Source organism: Nestor notabilis, unplaced genomic scaffold, assembly GCF_000696875.1.
Source record: "Nestor notabilis isolate BGI_N333 unplaced genomic scaffold, ASM69687v1 scaffold20877, whole genome shotgun sequence".
Classification (NCBI taxonomy): Eukaryota; Metazoa; Chordata; class Aves; order Psittaciformes; family Psittacidae; genus Nestor; species Nestor notabilis.
In genome coordinates this window covers 5,451-27,711 of record NW_009938176.1, presented here as the reverse complement: position 1 = coordinate 27,711, position 22,261 = coordinate 5,451, and the positions used below count along the sequence as shown (strand labels likewise).

The following is a 22,261-nucleotide window of genomic DNA, read 5'->3' as shown; positions in this document are numbered from 1 at the left end:
AACCTTGCAGAAGTATCAAGAAATTCTCTAAGGCAAAAACCATAGTAAGACTGGTCAGAAAGGGTGTTTCTCCAGTGCCAGTGTAGATGACAGGCACTGTTGCAACCTCAAAAAGGTCCTTGCTGAAATATAATTTATTTTAAAGAAAATTAGAAGTAGACACTGCTATTTATTTTTTGCCATGTGCAGATATATGTGAAGATTAACCAGGATCCACTAAAGTTACATGGAGGCTTCAGATGTTTTGTCAGTTCTGTACTGGTCTCAAAAATCACCAACTATGTGTTGAATTTAATTCCCACTATGGAATTAAGATGGGCTTCAGAAAGATTCTGAGTAAACTGTCCAGAAACCTCATACATTAACCAAGTAAGCATAAACCCTGAAGATTTTGGGTTTTCTTGAGTACTATAACTTTGTATCTGGAATCGAAGAAAGAAGTCACCAAAATGTTATTACTGCTGCATTGTGTGTTGACTTTTTTTATTTTAACAATTCAATGAGTCCACAACTTACGTCACAGTATGCTCCTTTTCCCTCTGCATAAAAATTCACAGATAATTATCTTACAACTGCAGTTTATGTACTCATGAATGTCAAATTTATGGGAATGCTCAAAAGTGAAGAAATATTGTTGGTTAATTTTATATATGCTATTTCCAGGTAAATGGATTCCACTTTATTAACTCAGATATTTTCATAAACAGACAAAGAGAATAGTGCTTACATCTTTTGAGTATTTTCATCATATGCCAGGATTTTGATAACTTCCCAGTTTCCCGATGTCAGATGTCTCACGCTGATTTGTTCACTTTTAGCCTGGATAGAGATGGAAAACATTAACTTTCACCTTACTTATTACATTTTTCTTTGCATAGTGGGATTGTCTGAGCATATTACTACTAATTACATCTTTTTAACCTTTAATATGCAACATAACATCTTTAAAGCACAAACCTCACATTTTGACAGGCTTGTATCCTTTCCCTTCCATATATAAACTTTTCGAAGTCATTAAAACCATCTCAGTTTTCATCACAAATTTTTTGTCATATGCTAACAAAAAGTAGAAGTCGTATAGTTCAAGGTAAGGATCTTATCGTTACATGTATTATGTTTCTTAGTGTTTCTTTTCCTTCACAGTGGCATAGTAGGGAATCTGACTCAGACCTCTGTAACCAAAACTCTGCAGCAGAGTGCACTCACCAGGTTTTCACATTTATCATGCTTCTGCTGAGCCAAGAATACTGCAAAGATGCTGTGCCAAGACAGGTCATCAGCACCACACTCATCCAAGGAGGCAGGCAAACCTCTATGAGAAATGAACCACACAAACTCAGCCACTGAAGTCCACAGAATCTAAACCTAGTTGAAGCCCCTGCTCCACCATGCATTTGGAGAAGCCTCTCTTTATCCGGGGTCTATAAGGAGAGTGTAAGAGTAGCTCCAAATTTTAGCAACTGAACCAAACGCTTACAAGTTGGGGAGCACCCCTTGCTCCTTCTCATAAATTATTTCTATCTCAGTGTGAGCCTGGGAAAATAACTGCTGCTAGGTGAAATTCAAAATCTCTCTCAAAGAACATGAAGGCAGTTTTGTCCTCAACCAAACTGGACAACTGAATTAGGAAACTGAACGAGGAACTGAATTCAGAAACATCAGGATGTAATGAGTTACCTACCTCCAGGTAAAACCCTACTCTTTGGCTGGAAGTTGCAGTAGACTCCTCATCAGACATACATTAAAAACAACGGAAACTGAAGAGAGAGAAGCTCATTTGAGAGTGCTTCCAAGTGCAAAGGCAGAATTGTGGCTTAGGCTATTGAAAGATTAGAAGTACAACCCTCGCTGTAATACAGTGTAAACATACTTAAAGTGGGTTTTCTATACAAGGGTTACGATGCTTGGCCTATATATAAAAACTCGTAGTTTTCAAATTCAAGACAAACTTTCTAAAGAAAAATGGTTATGCTTCGGCTTATATTTCAGCTTAAGGGGGTGAAACCGAGCAGTGGGAATTACAAGTTAGGTCAGATGGGGATGTAATGGTGCCTTCTGACCTCATGCCGTGTAAATCCAAAGCACCAGAGCACACCTAATCACAGTGGCTCCAGCAGTTATGTGGCCCCCAGAAAGTCCTAGAGACAGAAAGGTTTTTTTTAATCCCTGTATTTCTGAACTGTACCCTGTAAACTCTGAGCTCTACATCAACAGCAGCAATCATTAGAAAGCAGAAAATGCTCAAGGACATCTATGAGACATATCCGTAAGAAAGAAGTCTCTATGACAAGTCTTGCAAGTACCAGCTGAAATCAGGATATTGTGCTAAGGGATGAGTATTCCCTTTTTCAGGAGATTCTGATACTTAGTGCTGTCTCCAAGAATGATTAAAATACAAATTAGAGATTTATTAGAAGTGACTATTTGTTACCTAGAGAGAGAGAAGCTGCAACTATTGAAAGAGATATTTAAGTATTGAGATCACAGAATCTAACAAGAAACAGCAATAAAAAGACCAGCCAAGCGTTAATAAACATGGTTATTTTTCAAGGTTACAACCATAATACATAATTTATGAAGCTTGCAGGAAGTTCTTGCCTTGATCCATTAAAGTGACTTTATAATTCTCATTTTGTGGTTAGAAAAAAGAGACTTTCTAGAGGTGAAAACCCCATGTAAGAAATTTCTAGATACACAATATAAGCCAATCCCATTTTGAGATTAATTTCTTTTAAATATTGCAGAAGTTATTGAAAGCATTTGAAAACAATAAAACACACATCTAGCTCTCTACATTCAGACAGTAAATAACATAGCATAGACAATAGCCTTTTAAACAGTAATCTCCCCTTCCAAAATTTAATTAGATGGTTCTGCTATCCTGCTTCTATTTTACCATTGACACATGCTTTTCTAAAGTACAGTCAAAGAAATGCAGCCCAAGAAAGACGATCATTTGTCAGCACTTGTTCTAAGACCGACGAATAAGCCTCAGTGATTAATCTAAAGCAAGCCCTTAAAATTACTTCTCGCTATATGTTCACGTTGATTCTGTGTTTTAACTTTCCTGCACATGGAGGCTGACTTCTGTTAATGAGCTAATATCTATACTGAGTAGTACTGAGAAGTAATGAGAATCTGAATGCCAAATTCCATTGTTATTTGAGGTCCATCATGAGAAACTGATCATCTGGGTACTGGCGGCCTGCCGACTGCTTTAAATTCTGCAGAGCACCTGCTATGCTGCTGTGGCTCTCACAAGGTGTAACAAACATCTGATGTGACAAAAGACTTGATGTGCTACGGTTAATATAATTTTTATGCCTCCATGTTTGCTTTAGAAATAATGGACAACCAGATTAATGCAGTGTATAAAACACATCATATAAACACATTTCCCATCCTTTATTGCTCTGTATCAGCCACATTACCACACAGAATGTTGCTTATTGATGAATAATGGTTGATCCATAGGATATCACATTTTCTCTTCTTCTCAGATTTAAAGTCAAATTTGTCACTGCTGACACCATTCAGACTTCAGAAATATTTTTGCTTTTTGGAGCTGTACAGTTCTCAGAGCTCTAATTCAGCCTAAAAGGGATAGAACACTAAACTCTTAATCATAAGCTTGACTTTAAACATTATTCTAGAGAGATTAAAACATGTATTTAAAAGTAGGTATGTTTAAAAGTAAGTATATATCTGACTTACTGAGTGAGCTTAATCTTTTGCTTAAATATTTTCCTGAATTAGAATCAAGTTTTCTGGGCTCTTTAGTAAAGAATGTATAGGTTTAAGGCAAATTCCATTGTATCTGTAACATCCTTGTGAATGTTGCAAGTTAAATGTTCAGATCTACATCACTATCATTCAGTGTGTTTTAAAGATACTTACTCATATTGGGAAAGAATCTAAAAAAAGACTTGATTGAAAAAATGTTTTTTCTCCAGTATGAATTTTTGTGTGGTTATTATATTAATATACATTTACCAGCTTGTCATCTGAGTTCCTGTTTTCATTAGAAGATAAACTTTGACATGCTTTTGATCCCTTTTTTTTCTGTTCCTTTTTTGATGTATTTACTCTAGTGAATGAGTATCTTGTTCTTGCTTCTTCAGGTTAAATTTTCATTAAAGTTCTTTTGCTCTTGTTCTGTCTGAAGATCACTGCAAATATATTTCAGACTTAATAATGTTCATACCAGAACACTGTCATAAAGGGAGATAATAGAGTTGCCTGGTGCCAGGTCTGCTATTTTGATGTTTTGGGTACCTTAATAACCCCTCCTATGTCATATGGCTGTGCTAAAGCACCTGGATTAACGTTCTGCTGATTTAAATAGATGCCTTGGAGTGTTCTGTTCCAGGGCATAATTTCCTTTATTAGTTCATCACTATTTCGTACTGGTGACCTTCAAAGTCATAGTGGAAATTTATTTTCTTTCAGATTCTTCTTTGGAAAAAGTAAGGACCCTGGGAAACGGAAGCCACTTGAAAATGTTGCAAAGATTAATAAACAGTCCTAAGTTTCACAAAATTTTAAGTTTCGGGTATTGCCTCCCTTTACTGCTGTGTGTGAGACTAGATTCTCAATTTTCTGAATTGACATTTAAAATTACATGTATGCATATATAGTGTATATAAGAAGTTAAAATGAGTAGTTTTGCAGGTTACTTGAATTTCTGTGGCTATAAAACAGAATTCTACAAGAAAACATCTCTGCTTGACTATAGAGGTACAAAGAAAACATGAAATAATCCAGAGAGAGTACTTTGGAAGTATTTACAGGCCTTACATGCCACCACAGCACAGGTCTAAGAAAACTTTTCCTGGAAGATGTTATAAATATGCCTCTCTGCACCAAGAGACAACCTGGACAGGACAAATGACCATGATGCAAGAGTGCAGACTCTACTGAAGTGCAAGCCTTTGCTTGGCTCCTGTGTCCTCAACAGAAGTCCTAGATGATGACTAGGATATTAAAAATAGCCTGAACAAAAATCTTACCTGAACAATAAACATGGCAATGTGGTGAAATTCACCTCGGCCTCCCTGCTTCACTGGGACAGTCATGAAGAACTTACTGCCATCCTTGGAGAAAATTGGTTCTTCATTCTATAAATGTAAGATTGTGTTAGTATTCACACCTTTTCATTAAACTTCTTAATAAAACATCATTTTAGCTTTTTAGCTTTTTTGTCTTCTTGGTTCTTCTAGTTGCTGTGTTCATAAGAAAATTGGAGAAAAATCCTTAGATTTTCAATATATTCTCCAAAGATTAACAAAAATGTGGTGGCTAGAGCTAGATAGAGTTTGTGCCAGTAGTTACCATTGCACAATCTTGTCTGGAAGCATGGATTACAGCCTTTGCAAAACTCCCCCTCCCAGTGAAAGGTCTGGAAGTCTCATCTCTAATGCAGCAGGACTTTACAGGATACATTCGTTTACAGACATACAATTAATGACAGAGATAAGTCCTACTAGTGCTGAGTACAAATGTTTCCATGGCCTGGACTCAGCAAAACATTACTAAGTGCATGCTTAACACTCACTGATTTTGATAAAGTTGTATGGCAGAGATAAGTACATTGAAGTGATATTCTGAATCATGGTCTTAACCATAAATTGTAGCCTGATGTGAGACTATCTCTCCTTACTCACTGATTTTGATAAAGTTGTATGGCAGAGATAAGTACATTGAAGTGATATTCTGAATCATGGTCTTACCATAAATTGTAGCCTGATGTGATCTCTCCTTGTCTTTGTACAGAAGTATGAAAGGAAACGGCCTTGCTATAAAAGCAAGAGCGTTTTAAAAATGATTTCTCATTTGAAATATTAAAGGAAAATGGCTTGCCATAAAAGCGTATTTAAGAAAAAAGAAAAAAAAAGATTCCTCATTTGCACATTGCAAAATGAAGCCTGAAATGTATTCTAAATAGAATGTGTTTGTCCCATTTATTGGACAGCTCTTCTGAAGCTATGGAAATGGAATAATTTGCTGATATATTAGATCAACATATTGTTCTGGGTATGAATTTAGAAATATTATTCTTATGCATTCCAATTATAGAAGGTATAACCTCTAATCTTCGAACTCCTTGGGGTTTAATTTGGTGAGGTTATTTTTTAATGAGAAAAAAATCAGCACAGTATATAGGAAATGCTTGAAATGGGATTTGTCTGATCTATCTTTAACCATTCAAGAGTTAGGTAGTTACTTAATCAGCAGCCATATAAGTGCTTACTTAACTGATGGCAGAGAGATCAGAAACTGAAGGGAATACTGCCTCTGAAACCCAGACAGGTGTCTCAGTTCAAAGGGCTGAATTGCTCTCTGGAAGTACATATCTCTTTCCACAACTGACACGGTCAGCTAGATAGCAAAATTTCCTCTATGTGATGCTAAGTGGCAGGATTGCCACTACCAGAGAAACAAGCTGCCATTTGAATGTATAGACAGACACTGCTATACTCCTCAGCTGTTAAATTAATTTAGGATCCTAGAAAGTATTAAATTTTAAAAGGAATGGAATTTAATAGCTTATGAAATAACTTATAATTAAACAGAAATTTATGTAATATAATAGTATAGTTAAATAAGAATTATTAAAAAGTAATTAAATAAAGCAAATCACTTACTCATACACACAGAAAGAGCATTTATATTATACCTGTTTAGGAAGCCACAGGTCTGACTGCATTTCATATTTCTAAAAAAAAAAAAAAAAGAAAAATCTGCTTTTATGGAACAACTATAGATACAAAATATTTCCCACATTCAGAAAAAGGTCTCTAGCTATTTCATGGGGTTTTCTTCTACTGTGTTACAGTCTTCACATCTCTTCATTGACACTTACATTGAAATAAATGATAATTTAATTACAAAGTCAGATGCTTTACTCAGAGCTTTGGGTAGAACACCACAGGGGACCTAAGAATGCCTTTGTCAGTCCTTTCTGATTAGCTATCAAGAAGCTTTACACAGGCAGTTCTATTAGTTTGCTACCTCTAGGCATCATCTGACAACTGGATATTTTAGGTCCTTCATCAACACCAGGCAAACAGCCAGCATCAAGCTCAAGTTGTGAGACTTTTTCAAATCACCATGCCTTGCTTTAATGGGTTGTACTGTGGCATAAGTGAAGAGAAAAAAAAATAAATGTAAATGATTGCTTTTTTATTGGTCACACTTACATTTCACATCATGCTATTAAAAAAACCCACCAAAACAAAACACAACCCAAACCAAATATTTTGCATGCATTGTTGGAAAAAAATACATCAACTGTTGTAAACTGTTACAGTTGCGTTAAAGTCATGAAAACTTATTAGCATCTGTACATATATAGCCTGAAAATGAAAAATCTGTAGCTACTAGAGCAGCTAGTTTTATACAGTACTTTTTGGAATTGAGAACATTTGCAAAATGCTAGGGGAAGAAAATAAAGGTTTACAGTTGAAATCAAATGGTGTGATACAACGTTAAATTCTCAAAACAAAGCCCCTTTCCTCATCCATTATTGAATTCAAGAACATCACCTTGTTCCATTGGATGTAACGTAGGAACTGTAAGGGTTACAAGCATGAGCCTGGTCTGAGCTGCACCCACTACAGTGACACTGTATCGCTATCATTCCCCACACACCTAAAAAGGTCCTTCACTGCACTTTAATTCTTCTGGAGCGGGACTTCTTGTTCTCTTTCTCTTATACTATGTCCTGGATTATAGCTCCCTGGATACCTCCTTCAGAAAAGCCCAATTGACCTTGGAGCACATAATGGTTTCCTTCCAGAAGCGACTGCTCACAGTGGTTCACGTCTGACTTTCTTAATAAAAGGGCCCAAGGCTTACAGGGTCCAGGTAAAAAGCAAGCAAACAACAAATCTCCATGTTCACAATTCTAACCTATGGTTTGGGGACTTATATGTAGTTCCTGCATCAGGAAAAGCAACTTGTGCTATGCACCAAAAGAAGCAGACTCAGAAATAATCCCTAATACTTTAAAATGACTGACTTCAGTAGCAGACACTGATGAGAGTCTTTTGACTCAGAGGCCAAACTTAGACCCACATTAATCACTCATAACCATTTCTACTGCCAAATTATACCCTCTACTTTGGAGCATTTGCTGGTACTGATATTAGCATGTATAGAAAATATTTATACTTTTAGCTGGTTCTGGGAAGAGATCATGACTCAGAATGGGAAAGTGGCCAACTGCATTCAAGATGCAAGACTGACTGTGAAAACAGAGAGATGTAATGCAGAAGTGTCAGAGGTCAAAGTCTAGGTCAAGGGATGGGATGTGGCTGAATTCAAATAAAAAAATGTATTTCAGCTTGGCTTACATTCAGAATATAATATCCATGTTGCTTTTCAATTTTATCTTTTTTTCAGTAACTTTTTTTTCCTAAAGTTATTTAATTCTGCTATGAAATTTGCAGGAATTAGTGGAATTGTACACCTTTCCCTTAAACATACTTAAGCTGTGAAAGACAGAAAGATCTGAAACAAAAGTCTGTAGGGGGAGAGAGGTAAAACCAGGCAGCTGAAAATATCTGGTGGAAGACAAACTTGTCACTGCACTAGCTATATCCGAAGTACATGATGTTCAGCAACGGCAGTTTCCACTGAAGTTAACGAATTAACAAAGCTTAGTAACTCTGAAAAGGTCACTCAAAGTTGCTAATTATATGAAATAATTTCACTAGATTTGGAATTTTCTTACAACCATTTCCTCCCTGTTGACTAATTATATTCAGCTTGTAACTACTGCTTGCAAAATTGCAAACTGATTACCAAAAATCTTTTTCTGAATATGAAAACAAAATGCAGGGAGAAACCTTGAAAAAAGAGCATAGGAAGCACAGGAGAAAAACCAACTTACCTTGCTGCAAGCCCCAGTTGTTGTTTCACAAACCGTAAGGATGGAGTGATTCTGAGGTCTGTTTAACCATCTCACCACAGCCTTAGTATTGCTTACCCATTTCACCATGGTGATGTAATATTCCCTAAGTAAATGTTTGAAAACACAATATTCAAATCATTCCTATTTCAGATTAAACTTAAAAAAAAAATAAATAATATTGCTCAAGCACTCAAGAATGTCCAGTTCATCAAATGCTGGCTTTGTACCACATGACATTATCAGTATTGAGGGATGGAGAAAATAACCCCAAATATCCAGCATTTCCATTCCTACAAGTGGGAAGGATCAGTCCTAGTGCGCTGTCCCCCTGGGAAATTTGTACGCCGTTAGTTCCCCCTTCTCAGTCATTTGGAATATATAAACTTTACCAACTCTGAAGCAAATACACACTAATCATGTATTTGCCCACCAGCTTAAAAGCAAAAACCAAATTCCAACAAAGCCAGTATTTTCCTATACTAAATCCCTTCAGAAGACACGTATTTTTCCAGAACAGTCCAGCCCTAGTGCCAAACAAAACCCCCCAGGTCTGTAAGTCTGTAACGTCGGAGTGCAGACAAGACCACTTTAAAATGTCACTTGTGACAAAATAACAAGTATTTTATAATGGGACTTCTGCATAAAAGGGAAGTCACACTCAGCATCAGTGTGTGCCATCTTCTATTTTAACAAATAGCTCATAATATCAGTCAAATTGTCTCTTAACCCTTGCTGAGCACGGGATACTTCCTAGGCACAGACTCATGGTATGGAGTATCTGCCTCCCTCTTCCCGGAATCCTACTAGGCTGTCAGACTGGTGATGTCACAGAGGAAGACCTGTGCAGCTTGTCATCCCAGTCAGGCTATTTGCATCACTTCTCCACTCATAGCAGCTGGCAGCTTTCACAGTCCAGCTGAGTTATGTGCAACAGTGGAGTGAATCTGCCTGGAAACTCGACCCCCCTTTAAAATAAGGGTCTTAGGTTGCATATAATTAGGCTTTTAATCTAATGCTGATGGAGATGTCATTATTTTTTGACAATACATTTAATTATACATTCAAAAGACTTCTTACTAGATCAAAGATGCTAAGCAGCGTCAAAACCAAAGTTGCATACAACTCTGATGCTGCACATAGGAGATGCAGTAATTCAGTGCAGCTTCACCCACCCTCAGTCTGGTCCTATGTTTGAAGAACACAGCTGAACAACACAGTATGTTTCATGTTTGACTTTTAGTGAGACAGAAATTTTTACATGCGCATACCAGAAAAATGACTAGAAATAGTGACTTCAGGTATATGCTGAGTCTAATATTTATGGTTTAAAAAGCCTTTTAATTTACTGAGGAGCAAAAATGTATGCCAAAAGTAACAAAAGATCTAACAGAAGACCAGATGACACAATAAACAAAGCAATGATCCAACAAACAAACCAGGGTGCAACATCAAATCTCAATTAACTGGTTCCCAATACCAGAACTCAAGAAACAAGAGCTGAAAACTTCTCCCTCTGCAGTTCATAAGGTCATTCAAAACCATTGCAACCATGCATACGGAAGCCCAAAGACAGTCAAAAGGAAATATTCAAAATGTATATAAATAAGGACTGCCTTCCTCTACCAGTACTTGGACACCAAGGTAAGACACATCCACTAATAACAAAGCCTAATTTATCCCCAAAACAAATTCTACAACTTGAAAAAGTGTTCAGTGAGGGATGAAAACAGTATTTAACCATTCAGAATCCAGCTTATATAATAATTCATAGTCCATTTCAAACTATAACATCCTTTTCCATCACTGACACAAACTCCTTCATCACTGAAGTGAAAGCAAAAGATAATTTTAAAATTCCCTGTTTTTTTCCCCTTTCCATCAACTATGCATAAAAATATGTTCAAATTTCACTACATTATGACTTGTTTATCTGGAGAGTTGTATAGTGTGTATATATAAATACATATGTATATGTAGAAATGCATACCCTTCTGAAATTAAATAGTGTCTCCAGGTAATCATAGAATCATAGAATAGTTAGGGTTGGAAAGGACCTTAAGATCATCTAGTTCCAACCCCCCTGCCATGAGCCGGGACATCTCACACTAAACTATGTCGCCCAAGGCTCTGTCCAACCTGGTCTTGAACACCGCCAGGGTTGGAGCATTCACAACTTCCTTGGGCAACCTGTTCCAGTGCCTCACCACCCTCATTGTAAAGAACTTCTTCCTTATATCTAATCTAAACTACCCCGTTTAAGTTTAAATCCATTACCCCTTGTCCTATCACTACAGTCCCTGATGAAGAGTACCTCCCCAACATTCTCATAGGCCCCCTTCAGATATTGGAAGGCTGCTATGAGGTCTCCACAGTCTCTCAGCCTTCCCTTCTCCAAGCTGAACAGCCCCAACTTTCTCAGCCTGTCTTCATATGGGAGGTGCTCCAGCCCTCTTATCATCCCTATGGTCCTGCTCTGGACTTGCTCCAACAGCTCCATGTCCTTTTCATGTTGAGGACACCAGAACTGTACACAATACTGCAAGTGAGGTCTCACAAGAGCAGAGTAGAGGGGCAGGACCTGCTGGTCATGGTCATGCTTCTTTTGATGCAGCCCAGGATACGGCTGGCTTTCTAGGCTGCAAACGCACACTGCCTGCTCATGTCAAGCTTCTCATCAACCACCACCCCCAAGTCCTTCTCCACAGGGCTGCTTTGAATCTCGTCTTCGCCCAGCCACCGTAATTCAGAGTTTTGCAGTTTATCTAAGGTTTCAAATATACAGTGTGCACAGATACATACAGAGTAGTAATGTTGCAGGTCAACAGATATGACCAAGTCAAAGTTTGTAGAAGAAAAGCGTATGTTTTATTAGATTGGTTGATACAGTTGAATAAAACCAGAGAAGCCTGCAGGGCAAAATCCATTTTAATTCTGAGGATGCTTCTATCAGCTTGTGTCTCCAAAATATCAGGCATTTTTGCCACTAACCTATTGTACTAGTAGTGAAAATAAGCGCTCCCTCCAGACCCAAATACACAAATGTACTGGGATTACTAGACTCTCTGCATCTGTTCATACATCAAGTTTCCTCACAACCTTATTTTAAAGAAGAAAGACTATGTTTGCTTTCTGGACAAAGGACTGAAGCAAGATATTTAGATACTAAATTTTCTACCCATTTAATTAGGGACTTTACAACACTTTGCATTTTCAGAAAACAACTTTCGTCTTTGTTTGGGAACATTTCTTAAATCAGACTGTGGATTAATTTATTGCACGTCCAAAGAGCAACACAATTACTGATTGCTTCTGTAAAGTTAGTTTAAACTCACTGTATCACAGAGGGGCTGCTTGGCATAGACTAAATCAAGTTTTAGCATTCAACTGGCCTAATAAGCAGACTTATCTCTCTGGTTTTATTCAAGCTGCGCCTCCTCACCCCACTCCTAGATTTTTTTCCTACACTTTGTTTAACCAGTTCCAAGTTTTTTCCTATCGATCCCCTTTCTCAGAGCAGGGCCACTATAAGATGATCATGGGAAACATAAAACTTGTTTTTTGATACCCACTTCCTCTATCTCCACCATCTCACCTGCTCTCGGGATTCCCATTCAAATCTCTGATTGTCAAGAAAATGTCATTCAATCCCTGCCGCACAGACCTGCCATTGTGGTTTTTAGCCAGTCCCCACTTCATGTTCTAGCCAAGTTTTCATCTCAGACTTTTTAGAGTCTTTTCCCTCACATTCTGACCTGGGATTGTTTTCTTTTTGAATTCCAAAGAGGAAGCGTTCCTCTCTGCTCTGTACAAAAATAGACAGAAAACACAGAAAAGGCAGTCTCCTTCCACTGCATTCCATGATCAGTCAATTTTGAAGGAGCATGTACATGAATCACCTTATTCTAAGCTGGATTGAACTAGGCAATGCATAAACCCAAGACCTTCAAGCTCCTTGTCGAGAGCTAATTCTGATTCCACATTTATTCCACATAAATCTGCTGCCTGGCTTCAAATTGGCCTAAGACAGTTAGATAAAGTAACGAGTATAAAGCTTTCTCCTAGGTCAGTGAGCCAGGGACATGACATGTATGCAGTCAACTGAACAGTAGGAGCTGGAACATCTCACCTATGCTGAGGAGGTGCTGTACACCAAGAAAGGTCAGGTTTTAGGGCTGAATGGGATGGAGAGTATTCAGCAAGAAAAAAATTTCCAACTGTAGGTATTAAGAAAGCAGTCTTTCTTGAGGATATGGCAATTAACTTTTTACCAAAGACTTGTAACTTGATGAAATCTGGATTAATTTTTCACTGCTGATAAAAACATGTTAAATATCAAAGCTGCTATCATCCTCTGCCAAGCTTGAAGGCTCAGTTTTTAAAATCTTTGTTACTTACAGAATGTTTTCCTTTATTTTGACCATCTCAATTGATAGACAGTTCTATGGAGGCAGTTTAACAGTTTGCTAATACATTTATCGTCATTCAAGAATGTCCAACACGTCTTGTTTCACTTGTAAGTTTTGGTATGTTTGTGACTAGGAAGATATATATGTATATCTTGCTGGCTGTTATTGTAAGTGCTTAGCAAAGTCAACAGAGACAATCAACTGAATAAAGGAAAGGGATTTGCACTGCACTACACTAGAAGCACAGTTACAGTCATAATTGAATTTGAGCGTTAGATACTTAGATTTGAAATAGACAGACTAACATTACAGGAAAATAATTCACAATATTAAAACTTAAAAATAAGAAACTGCTCAAAAAAAAAAAAAAGAAAAAAAGGAACAGTCAAAATTTGCAACATCATACCATTCAGTATACTGAAGAAATCTGCTCTAACTTTAAATCAATAAGCTGATTATGAAAGAAATCTGCTCATAGGAATAGCTGAAAGGCATTTAACATTTATGTCAATGGAAAAAGGAACCTTACTTTGGTTGATGATTTTAATAGATTTGGATTTCAATAATAAATACAACAGGGTTCACCTAAAGAAAACTAACCTATTATGCTCTACTATTTTACTGGCAGGTTGTTATCTAAGAAGGTAAAAAATAGAAATCTGGCCCATGCACAGTGCTCTAGAATATTTACTATGTTTTTAAATTATTTAAATTGTTGTGTATTGAAAAGTGTATGAGAATTTACAGATACTAATAGAAAATGTAATTCTCAGAAATGCACATGGAAAACAACAGAAATTGAGCCATGACAGTTGGACTTGATGATTTCAAAGGTCTTTTCCAACCTAGCTGGAAATAGTTGATTCAATGATTCTAGTTGGTTCAATGACCTGCAAAGTAGCCAGATAACTACAGTTTGTTAGTATTCTGATATACTACACAACTTTATCTATGCATACATTGATGGATGAACTGTAGTTTTCTTCATGGTCTGAGCCACAGGTATTTGGTTGAAAGGAGCTTTTCTAGCTCCCCTCCCCATGTGTGTTGGTGAGCAGCATCCCAGTCAGGCTAAGAAGCTCTACTCCCTATTTCCTCGCAGCCATAGGACCTGGCCACAAGCACCTGGGTAGCCCACAGAACTGTCATGGTCCCCCCTGAACCAGGTTGGTGTGGGTGATGCTCTGTCTTTACAGGTGATGACAAAGCAAACTCCCTCAGCCTGTTGGCCACACTCCAACAGACTGAGTGGCCCAGCTTAGATGACAAAAACTGTGAATTTTTTGTCTCCTATTGAGCCCCAAGATCAGATCCCTTGGTAGGATGGCTGGGCAAACAGCCAAGTCCCAGCCCCAGCTGACCAGGAGCTTGTCTTGGCCAAAGTGAGGAACTTGCATTTCTTTCCACTGAACAGGTAAGTAAGTGAGTTAATCCATAAACTCCTTGGCAATGTGTGTGAAAGCTTAAATAAAATAAAATATGTGAATATATTTTTACCCTGTAGGCTAAATAGATTACAGCCATTTGCTATAAGGTACGATAATGAATTAATCCTTTACATTAACCTTGCAAGATAGCTATTAATATTGCCAAGTTACAGAAGAGTGAAGAGGCAGAAGTCTGGAAGAAGAGACTAGACATAGCACAAGGAAAGGTGAAACCCTAGTTTTCTTAATACCAAATTTCACCCCCCTCCCCCCATTTCCTTTTGGAATCCAAAGCAAGGCTCACACAAATTGGCTGCCAGAGGTATAAAACCAAGCTTTCTAGATGCAAAAGGTGATCTCAATATAGAAGTACACAAATATCCAAATGATTCTGATCATTTGGATAATAAAAAAATTGGTGAGGCTTGTAAGAGCATTATCTGAATTTATGCAAACTCAATTTCTTAAGTGTTTCCAGTTCCATTACAAAAGATTAGTTAAAATCCTTAAAATAATCTAAATTTTCATACAAAGTCAAAAGGGTCTGACTGTGTACTTCAGTTTCTTTAAAAGCAGGCATATATGAAATGAGAATGTGGACATTAGCATTTTTTCAGGCATTTAAATACTATTGGAAAAAGTAAGAAAAAACACTGACTTATATTCTTATGGTGAATTTAAAACTACCTGGTCAGCCACGTCTGGGAATAGTGCAGAGCCAAGGCAGCTTGCTCACTGTGGCTGAGAATGGGGAAAGCAAACAGTGGGTGACCCTCACACTGAGACTTTCAAGAGCTGATACATAGTTCTAGAAGAAAAAAATCTTTTCATCATGTATAGAACATAGCTCTAGTAAGTGAACTGCAACTTCTTTCATGTGTTATTTCACTTCTTTCTCTGTGTTAGAGATTTCCACTTTGGAAAATAAATTATTTTTTTTTCTGACTGACAGGTCTAAATTCAAGCATGGGGTTTGAAAAATCAGCCTGCGGAATTTCTTAATATCATAATAATATCTTATATCTAAATATCACCAGTTATAAGAATTCTTCAGGTGTCCTAAGGTACAGTGGTTTGAACTGACAGCTTGTACACCATATTGGTTTTTTAAGATTTGTAGGAGGTGTTAGCTTTCCAACTGGAACTTCAACAGCTAGCAGTGAATGAATGAACACTTATTTTATCATACATGCATATTCTCTTTCTGTGACTAATGAGAAGAAAATCCTGCAGTACAAAATCATGTTTGCCACTGAAGAAAACAGAATGTAATTGTACACATAGAATGGGAACACCAATTTTTTTTAAATTATTTGGAAATTTGGAAATTACAATAACTGCACAGAATACAACCATATGTTTAAAGGAAGATTGTCAGTCTTTCTGTGGCATTAATAATGCATAGTGAAAGGTAATTTTTTCCACATATTAAAACACTCAGGAGTAAATTTATACATGTTATTGCTGTCTTTATATCAGAATAATCTGAACAAGACTTGGGAAATATTACCAAGCACTTTTACAGAATCACTGAAAGAAGTAAATGAAGTCAGAACATGGAATTTACTCAATCTTACAACAAGCTCCCAGATGCTCATGGCTAAAAGTAAAAAGAAGCCCCCTTCCCTACAGATTTGTGTGGTTTCTCTGTGTAGAAGTGAATCTTTCCCATAACAGCAGCTGGTTATGACTTGCACAATATGTATTTCTGAATGTTTCTGCCCTGAAAGATCGATAAAACTATATCTGATAGTGTCCCATTCCACTTAATTCTGAAAGATTCCCATGACCTATTTACTAAATGACTCCATAATGAATGGACTAGAAAGGTACTGAAAAAAATTGACCACTAAAAGTAGCTACTACTTTTATTAAAAAAGTTAATACTTGAAAGCAAGAATTCCCAACCACCACAAACTCCACAGATGTCCACTCTAGAAAGGCTTGCTAAAAACTCATTCTTCATACCTGTATATATATAGATACATGGAAATATATAGAGACTGAAGACCAGTGTGATGGCTGATTACTACTCAAATCCAGAGTCAGAATGCAGGATTTACAGTATGCTTGGCTCAAAACTATATAATTTTACTAAAATTTGCAGCATGGACATTATACCTTAATAGCTAAATTAAGATGAAACTAACTTTTTCCCAGGTATAAACAATTTTACTCAGTCTTCTGATACAGTAGCAATATAGAATTTTAAATGTGACTATTATTTCAATTAAACAGCAACAATATCTTTATCAAGGACCCAAAAGCTGGTAAAGACACCTGTTAAGGCTCACAAAAGAAATTCCAGCAATTGAGCTACTGCTGCCCTTCAGCTTCAAGATGCAAAAAAGCTTTGAAGATGACAGTATTCATAATTTGATTCTACTTTTGTTTTCAGTCTGCTGGGGAGGAAGAATGAATCTGAAAAATCTAGAAGGAATTAATCTGAAAAATCTAGAGTGAAACCATAACATCTGAACAACATTTTCAAGATTTATTTATTTTTCCTCAGGGATTTACATATTTCTCATTTAAAATCTTTATACCTTCTGACATTCAAAGGACAATTTTATTGCTGTTTAAGAGAGTGAGATGCTAATCTTGATGGCAAGGAATCTCTTTCAGATATTATGTCCTACTTAAATTAATGAAGGGTTAGCAAGCAGTAGGAGGGTTTATAATGGTTTTCAGTAGTGGCCCAGCAACAGAAAGAAAATACTTCTAAAAAGTGCAACTCATTCAAAATAATTCCTTTCACTAACACAATCAGTAAGCATTACAGCTGACACAAATAATTGCAAGGCATAATTCACTATTAAATTATTCCTGTATTAAATTAAGGTGTCTCAATTTGCGCAGAAGAGAACTACACCAGCTTGAAATTGGTTGCAATGGTTGTGAATCAGTGCCTACTGTTAACATCCTGATTGTTTTGGGAACAATGACCATAAAATCTTTTGGGGTATGTAGGAACTGCAAAACCAGAGGTGGTTTGGTTTTGTTTTTCAGCATTATGTTTGCCCATCCTTTTCACACCATTCTCCATCTGAAAATGCCCTGAGTGAAGAGAAGTGGCACTTCCCTGTCTTTAGACTGCAGCTACATCTGCACTGTAGTAACTGTTGTTGTTGTTATTATTACTGTTACTTCTACTATGTAACACTTTAGTACTAGAAGATCATTGGTATATGCATGGAAACTACAACAGGAATTTAAACAAGATGACTGCAATACACAGGGGAAAGCATGAAAATGTCTTTGCTCTTAAACCAAAGTTTCATGGCACCTCAAGCAAGGACAGGTAATTGGGATCTTAGCTTAAGATAGTAACTTTAGCAGGAGAGTCACCAGTTGCAGCCAGACCTTATTACTTCAGCTTCAAGGTCAAAGGGACTGTTGAATAAGTTCAGCAGTTCTGAAGCAGTTTGATGCTTCAATGGTGGCATTGCCTCTCACCTGTCACCTCACTGCATCTGTCAGCCGTGATGAGAAATGACACTTTCTGTAACCTACTGGATTTGGAAAGTTCGAGACATTTCTCTCTAATTGAGGGAACACCCTGATTACGTGTTCTGTGCATTAGTAACACACTTCTGTGTTCTGCAATCTAATTTCAGAACCTGAAAGAACCAAGTTGGTACACAGCAAGGGAGTCTGGGTGTGACTACAATAACCTCAGAAGCAGGACAGCGTTCAGCCCCTTGACCACAGTTTAGGATTCCTAATTTCATATATTTCAAGTAAATTGAAGCTTTCCAGGGCATTAGCTATCAGCAGATCTTAGATCCCTGTGATTTTTAAGAGCAGCATCTATCCAGTAGAGCTGTATTTTATTTTATTGTCATTATGTTCAGCCACAGGGACAGAATCAAGTGCATACCAGTCAAAGACAAGTGTTGTGCTGATGTAAAAAGGCTATTAGCCTAAGAGACAGTCAGGTTAAATCAAACATGAATTTCAAAACAATGAAATTATATACCTTGATTTAAAGCTGTCAGGTGGCATCAGTTCCAGTGTATGTGCTGGTCCATACAGATTAACTACAAACAGCTTTATTGTTGGGTTTGTTTGACCTGCCTTTGAAAAAAGAAAAAATAATAGGAGCTTTAGAAGCACTGAATCAGTGACAGCTCATTCAGTATCTTTATAATAACGAGGTTATTAAAATTTTAAAATCTTATATTTTAAAAATTAATTTCACAGACACACAAATTACACAAATAAAAATATGAAGCATTAATTGAGTGTTTCTCTCACTGCCCTATACTTTCCATGACCACCTGTGCAGAGCAAGCGACCAATGCTAGGAGCGGCTTGGCCCAGTTCAGTAAAGTCAGCTGCAAAAACACAGTCGGTTCCTAAACCTGCAGCTAAATAGAGTCTCCAGCAAAGTCTTCTCCAGACACTATTGTTCCTTTTTCTAAAAGCTGCATTACCTATATCTGGGATAGCATTCCTCCTTTTCCTTCTCTTTCTTTACCATTTTCCCCTGGTTTTCCTTCCCTGGTTTGCTGAGTTGGAAATCGGTATTTTTGGCTCTGCACAGGAACCCATCTCTAAGAGAAATAAAATGCTTCTTGTTTCTAAAGGGGAATAAAATGGCAGTTTGATATATATCTACTAGGAAGAGTCTGATAAATCCTAAGGATCTACAGGGAGGGAGGACTTGTCCTTCTTCCTGTAACTTGGCTTGTTACCAAGTCACATTCCTGAGATGAAAAGACTGGCCATAGAAAGCAAGGTTCTGCAGGGCTGCAAAGAGATGCTGTAAGTCCCACATCCCTGTCCAAACCATATCACATTCAAGCTTCTTTTTCACGTAAGTCACAGGAGTCAGATGACACTACACAGTGTCTTTGGGATACAGGAAATGAAAAGCAAGTCACTCAGTGGGTCTGACTCCTGTTTAATATTGGAAGGACAAGGTAAAAACACTGATTCTATGGATTTAATCATAATAAATTACAAAGTTGCATATGTGGCTCTTCATTGGGGTATTTAGAAATGCTAAATAGCTTGGCTGAAATATACACATAAATTCCCTTTAGAAATGGGACTTTTCTCACAATATAGTCTGAATGCTGTATCCACTAATTTCTGAATGGTATGGGGGACAAGAAAATAGCATTTGTGTATTTTCACTACTGTTAAAACAAAAGTTTTGAAACTGCATTTAACGAGACTCCTGGATTTAATTTTTTTTCACAAAAATGTTTACATTTGCCTTAAACGGAATGTGGTCTTTCAAAGGCATCCTTTGCATAAACACAGCTTACACAAATGCAAAACTGTGGAAGAAAACCACTGAAAGATCAAGTCCTTAGGATATAACTGCAGTGTCCTTATATCGTTTGAACCTTACACTGGCTGCATAGCAGTATCCAAGTACTCTCACTCAGAGGACTGCCATGAGTAATTATGATCCAGCATGAGTATGAGTCATAGAAAGACACTCTAAAGCATGTCTTCACAGCAGGCATGGCCAGATCTCTGCTAGCCCTTGACCGTGAAGCACAGAAGTACAGCACTACCCCAGCTCTGCCATCACCAGCCCTGCTCCAGACATGGCAGAGGGGTTTGTGGCATCGCATTGCCCAACATGTTCTGCTAGCTTGGGCTGGTCTCCATTCAAGGCTGTACTGCCCCAACATACTGTCTCTGCTACAAATATCTGTGGCGTGGCCTACTCTCCTACATGTATACCTCTGAGCTACAGCTCTACAGCAGTGGCTTCTAGCTCAATACAAGGTCTCTACAGCTGGGGAGGTGCTGCGGTCAGTGGGGTGAACACCAAGCACTCCTGCAGCCTGCAGTGGACTTGGGCAGCTGAAGGTGGTTTTTCTACCTGAGCAGAAAACTCTCACATCCACATCTCTCTCAACAGCAAACAGCCTCAACTCCTCTACCACTCAGGGCCTCCTCATGACAATTTAAATAGCATGAATTTTGTATAATTCTCACATTTGTTCAGTAGTGCAAGAACTCTTTACATTGAAATCTTACTTTGTTCTCAATATATTTAACAAAATTTAAACTTTCTTTTTCATATTTTTTTTAATACAGTCTGTGCATTAGGCATGTACACAGATGCACATGTTCCAGTATTCACAAACACCTGTGGGTTTCATTTAATTTTTAAATCATAAATATAACTTTCTCCAAAGGTTTCATTCTATAATAAAGACCAAACTTTTTTTTTCACGTCTTTTGCTATACCACAAGCTTCATTACCAATTAATGATGCTTAACGGTAGCTAAATCAGCATTAAATTGAGACATTAAAAAAAGATAATGTTTTTTTCATTAATGAGATTACCGAAGTAGTATTATGTATAAATTTTATGCTGAATTACTAATGAAATGGAATTACTCATTTCTTGTTTACAAAGCTGACTTTTAAAAATATCCCTTAATTTTTTCTTTGCTCTATCACTCAAGCCTTTTGCTAATGCAAGTAAGTAAACTACCTCTGGAAATATTGTTACTTCATTATTTTAGAGTATTATTTCATAGCAAAATACATTATATCACGCATAATATTATTTCATAGTACCTGGTACAGTCTAACTGTCCACCCATCAAAAAATAGAGTCATCACTAAAAAACAGTACCAGAAATAAGGTAACATTAATATTTTCTAAAGCCCTCAATGAAATTCACTTGAAATGTCAAAAGAGTACCACATAGTGGACCTACATATCCTGTCAGAAAGGAACACCGACACTTTCAAATTGCACACAAGGGATGGATAAACCGGTAAGCTGGAAGATAATACCAGTGCTGGAGCTCAGCACAAAAAGGACAGCTAGAGAGTCATCTAATCGGGAAATCCCCAGAAAATGAGGAGTGATTTCAGGCATTATCCCTGCCTGCACTGTTCTTTAGCTTTCCGACACGAATCTAAACCTCCTTTTCTAGATCTCCTGAAACTTGGTGACAGTCCTCATATTTCTGCCCTCTCTCCTCCCCCCTTGGCTCACCTCCATTATGATGACCAGGAAAAGATTTTACTGTGGTTTATCTTATTCAAGGCCAGTCTGTCACATTTATTAATAACAGCATCATTTCCTGAGATCTGGAATTCCATATCTGGATTACATAACTGAAATGGAACATGCTGCATGTATGACTCCAGTGCAGCTGTGACAGTATCTTATTTTTGTGCAGTCCTTCAAACATATTACCCGTCTCTCAGAAGTGGTGAATTGATCTTACCAAGCCATATCAATAATGAAATTACAATGAATTAGTTTGTCTGCTGTTCCCTCACCCAGTTTATTTCCAGAAGGTGTTACAGCATATCAAAAAAAGAAAAGGTATTTCCTGAAAAGCAACATGAATAAAATTAGCCTCTGTGCTGTCTAGAAACAATCCTTCCATATGATTGAATACTATCACTGAACAACAAAGGGGAGGTGGGTACTGTACTCATATTCCTCTTACCTTAGGATATGGATACTGCTTTCCTTTTGGATACAGACCACCAGTAAATCGGGGAATAACCATGTTCGGTA

The 22,261-nt window shown here is 37.3% G+C and overlaps 1 protein-coding gene across 1 annotated transcript in view; it reads right to left on the bottom strand.

The window, feature by feature from the left end:
* The window catches only part of DPP10 (dipeptidyl-peptidase 10 (non-functional)), a gene marked incomplete at its 5' end in the record, with an annotated part of 51,294 nt that overhangs the window by 24,803 nt on the left and 4,230 nt on the right, over positions 1 to 22,261 (bottom strand). The window contains 6 exon segments of the mRNA XM_010019208.1: positions 728 to 819; positions 5,010 to 5,117; positions 6,677 to 6,715; positions 8,894 to 9,017; positions 18,727 to 18,824; positions 22,191 to 22,261. The exon segment at positions 22,191 to 22,261 is cut by the window's right edge and continues 31 nt beyond it. Coding sequence (XP_010017510.1) covers positions 728 to 819; positions 5,010 to 5,117; positions 6,677 to 6,715; positions 8,894 to 9,017; positions 18,727 to 18,824; positions 22,191 to 22,261 — 532 coding nt within the window.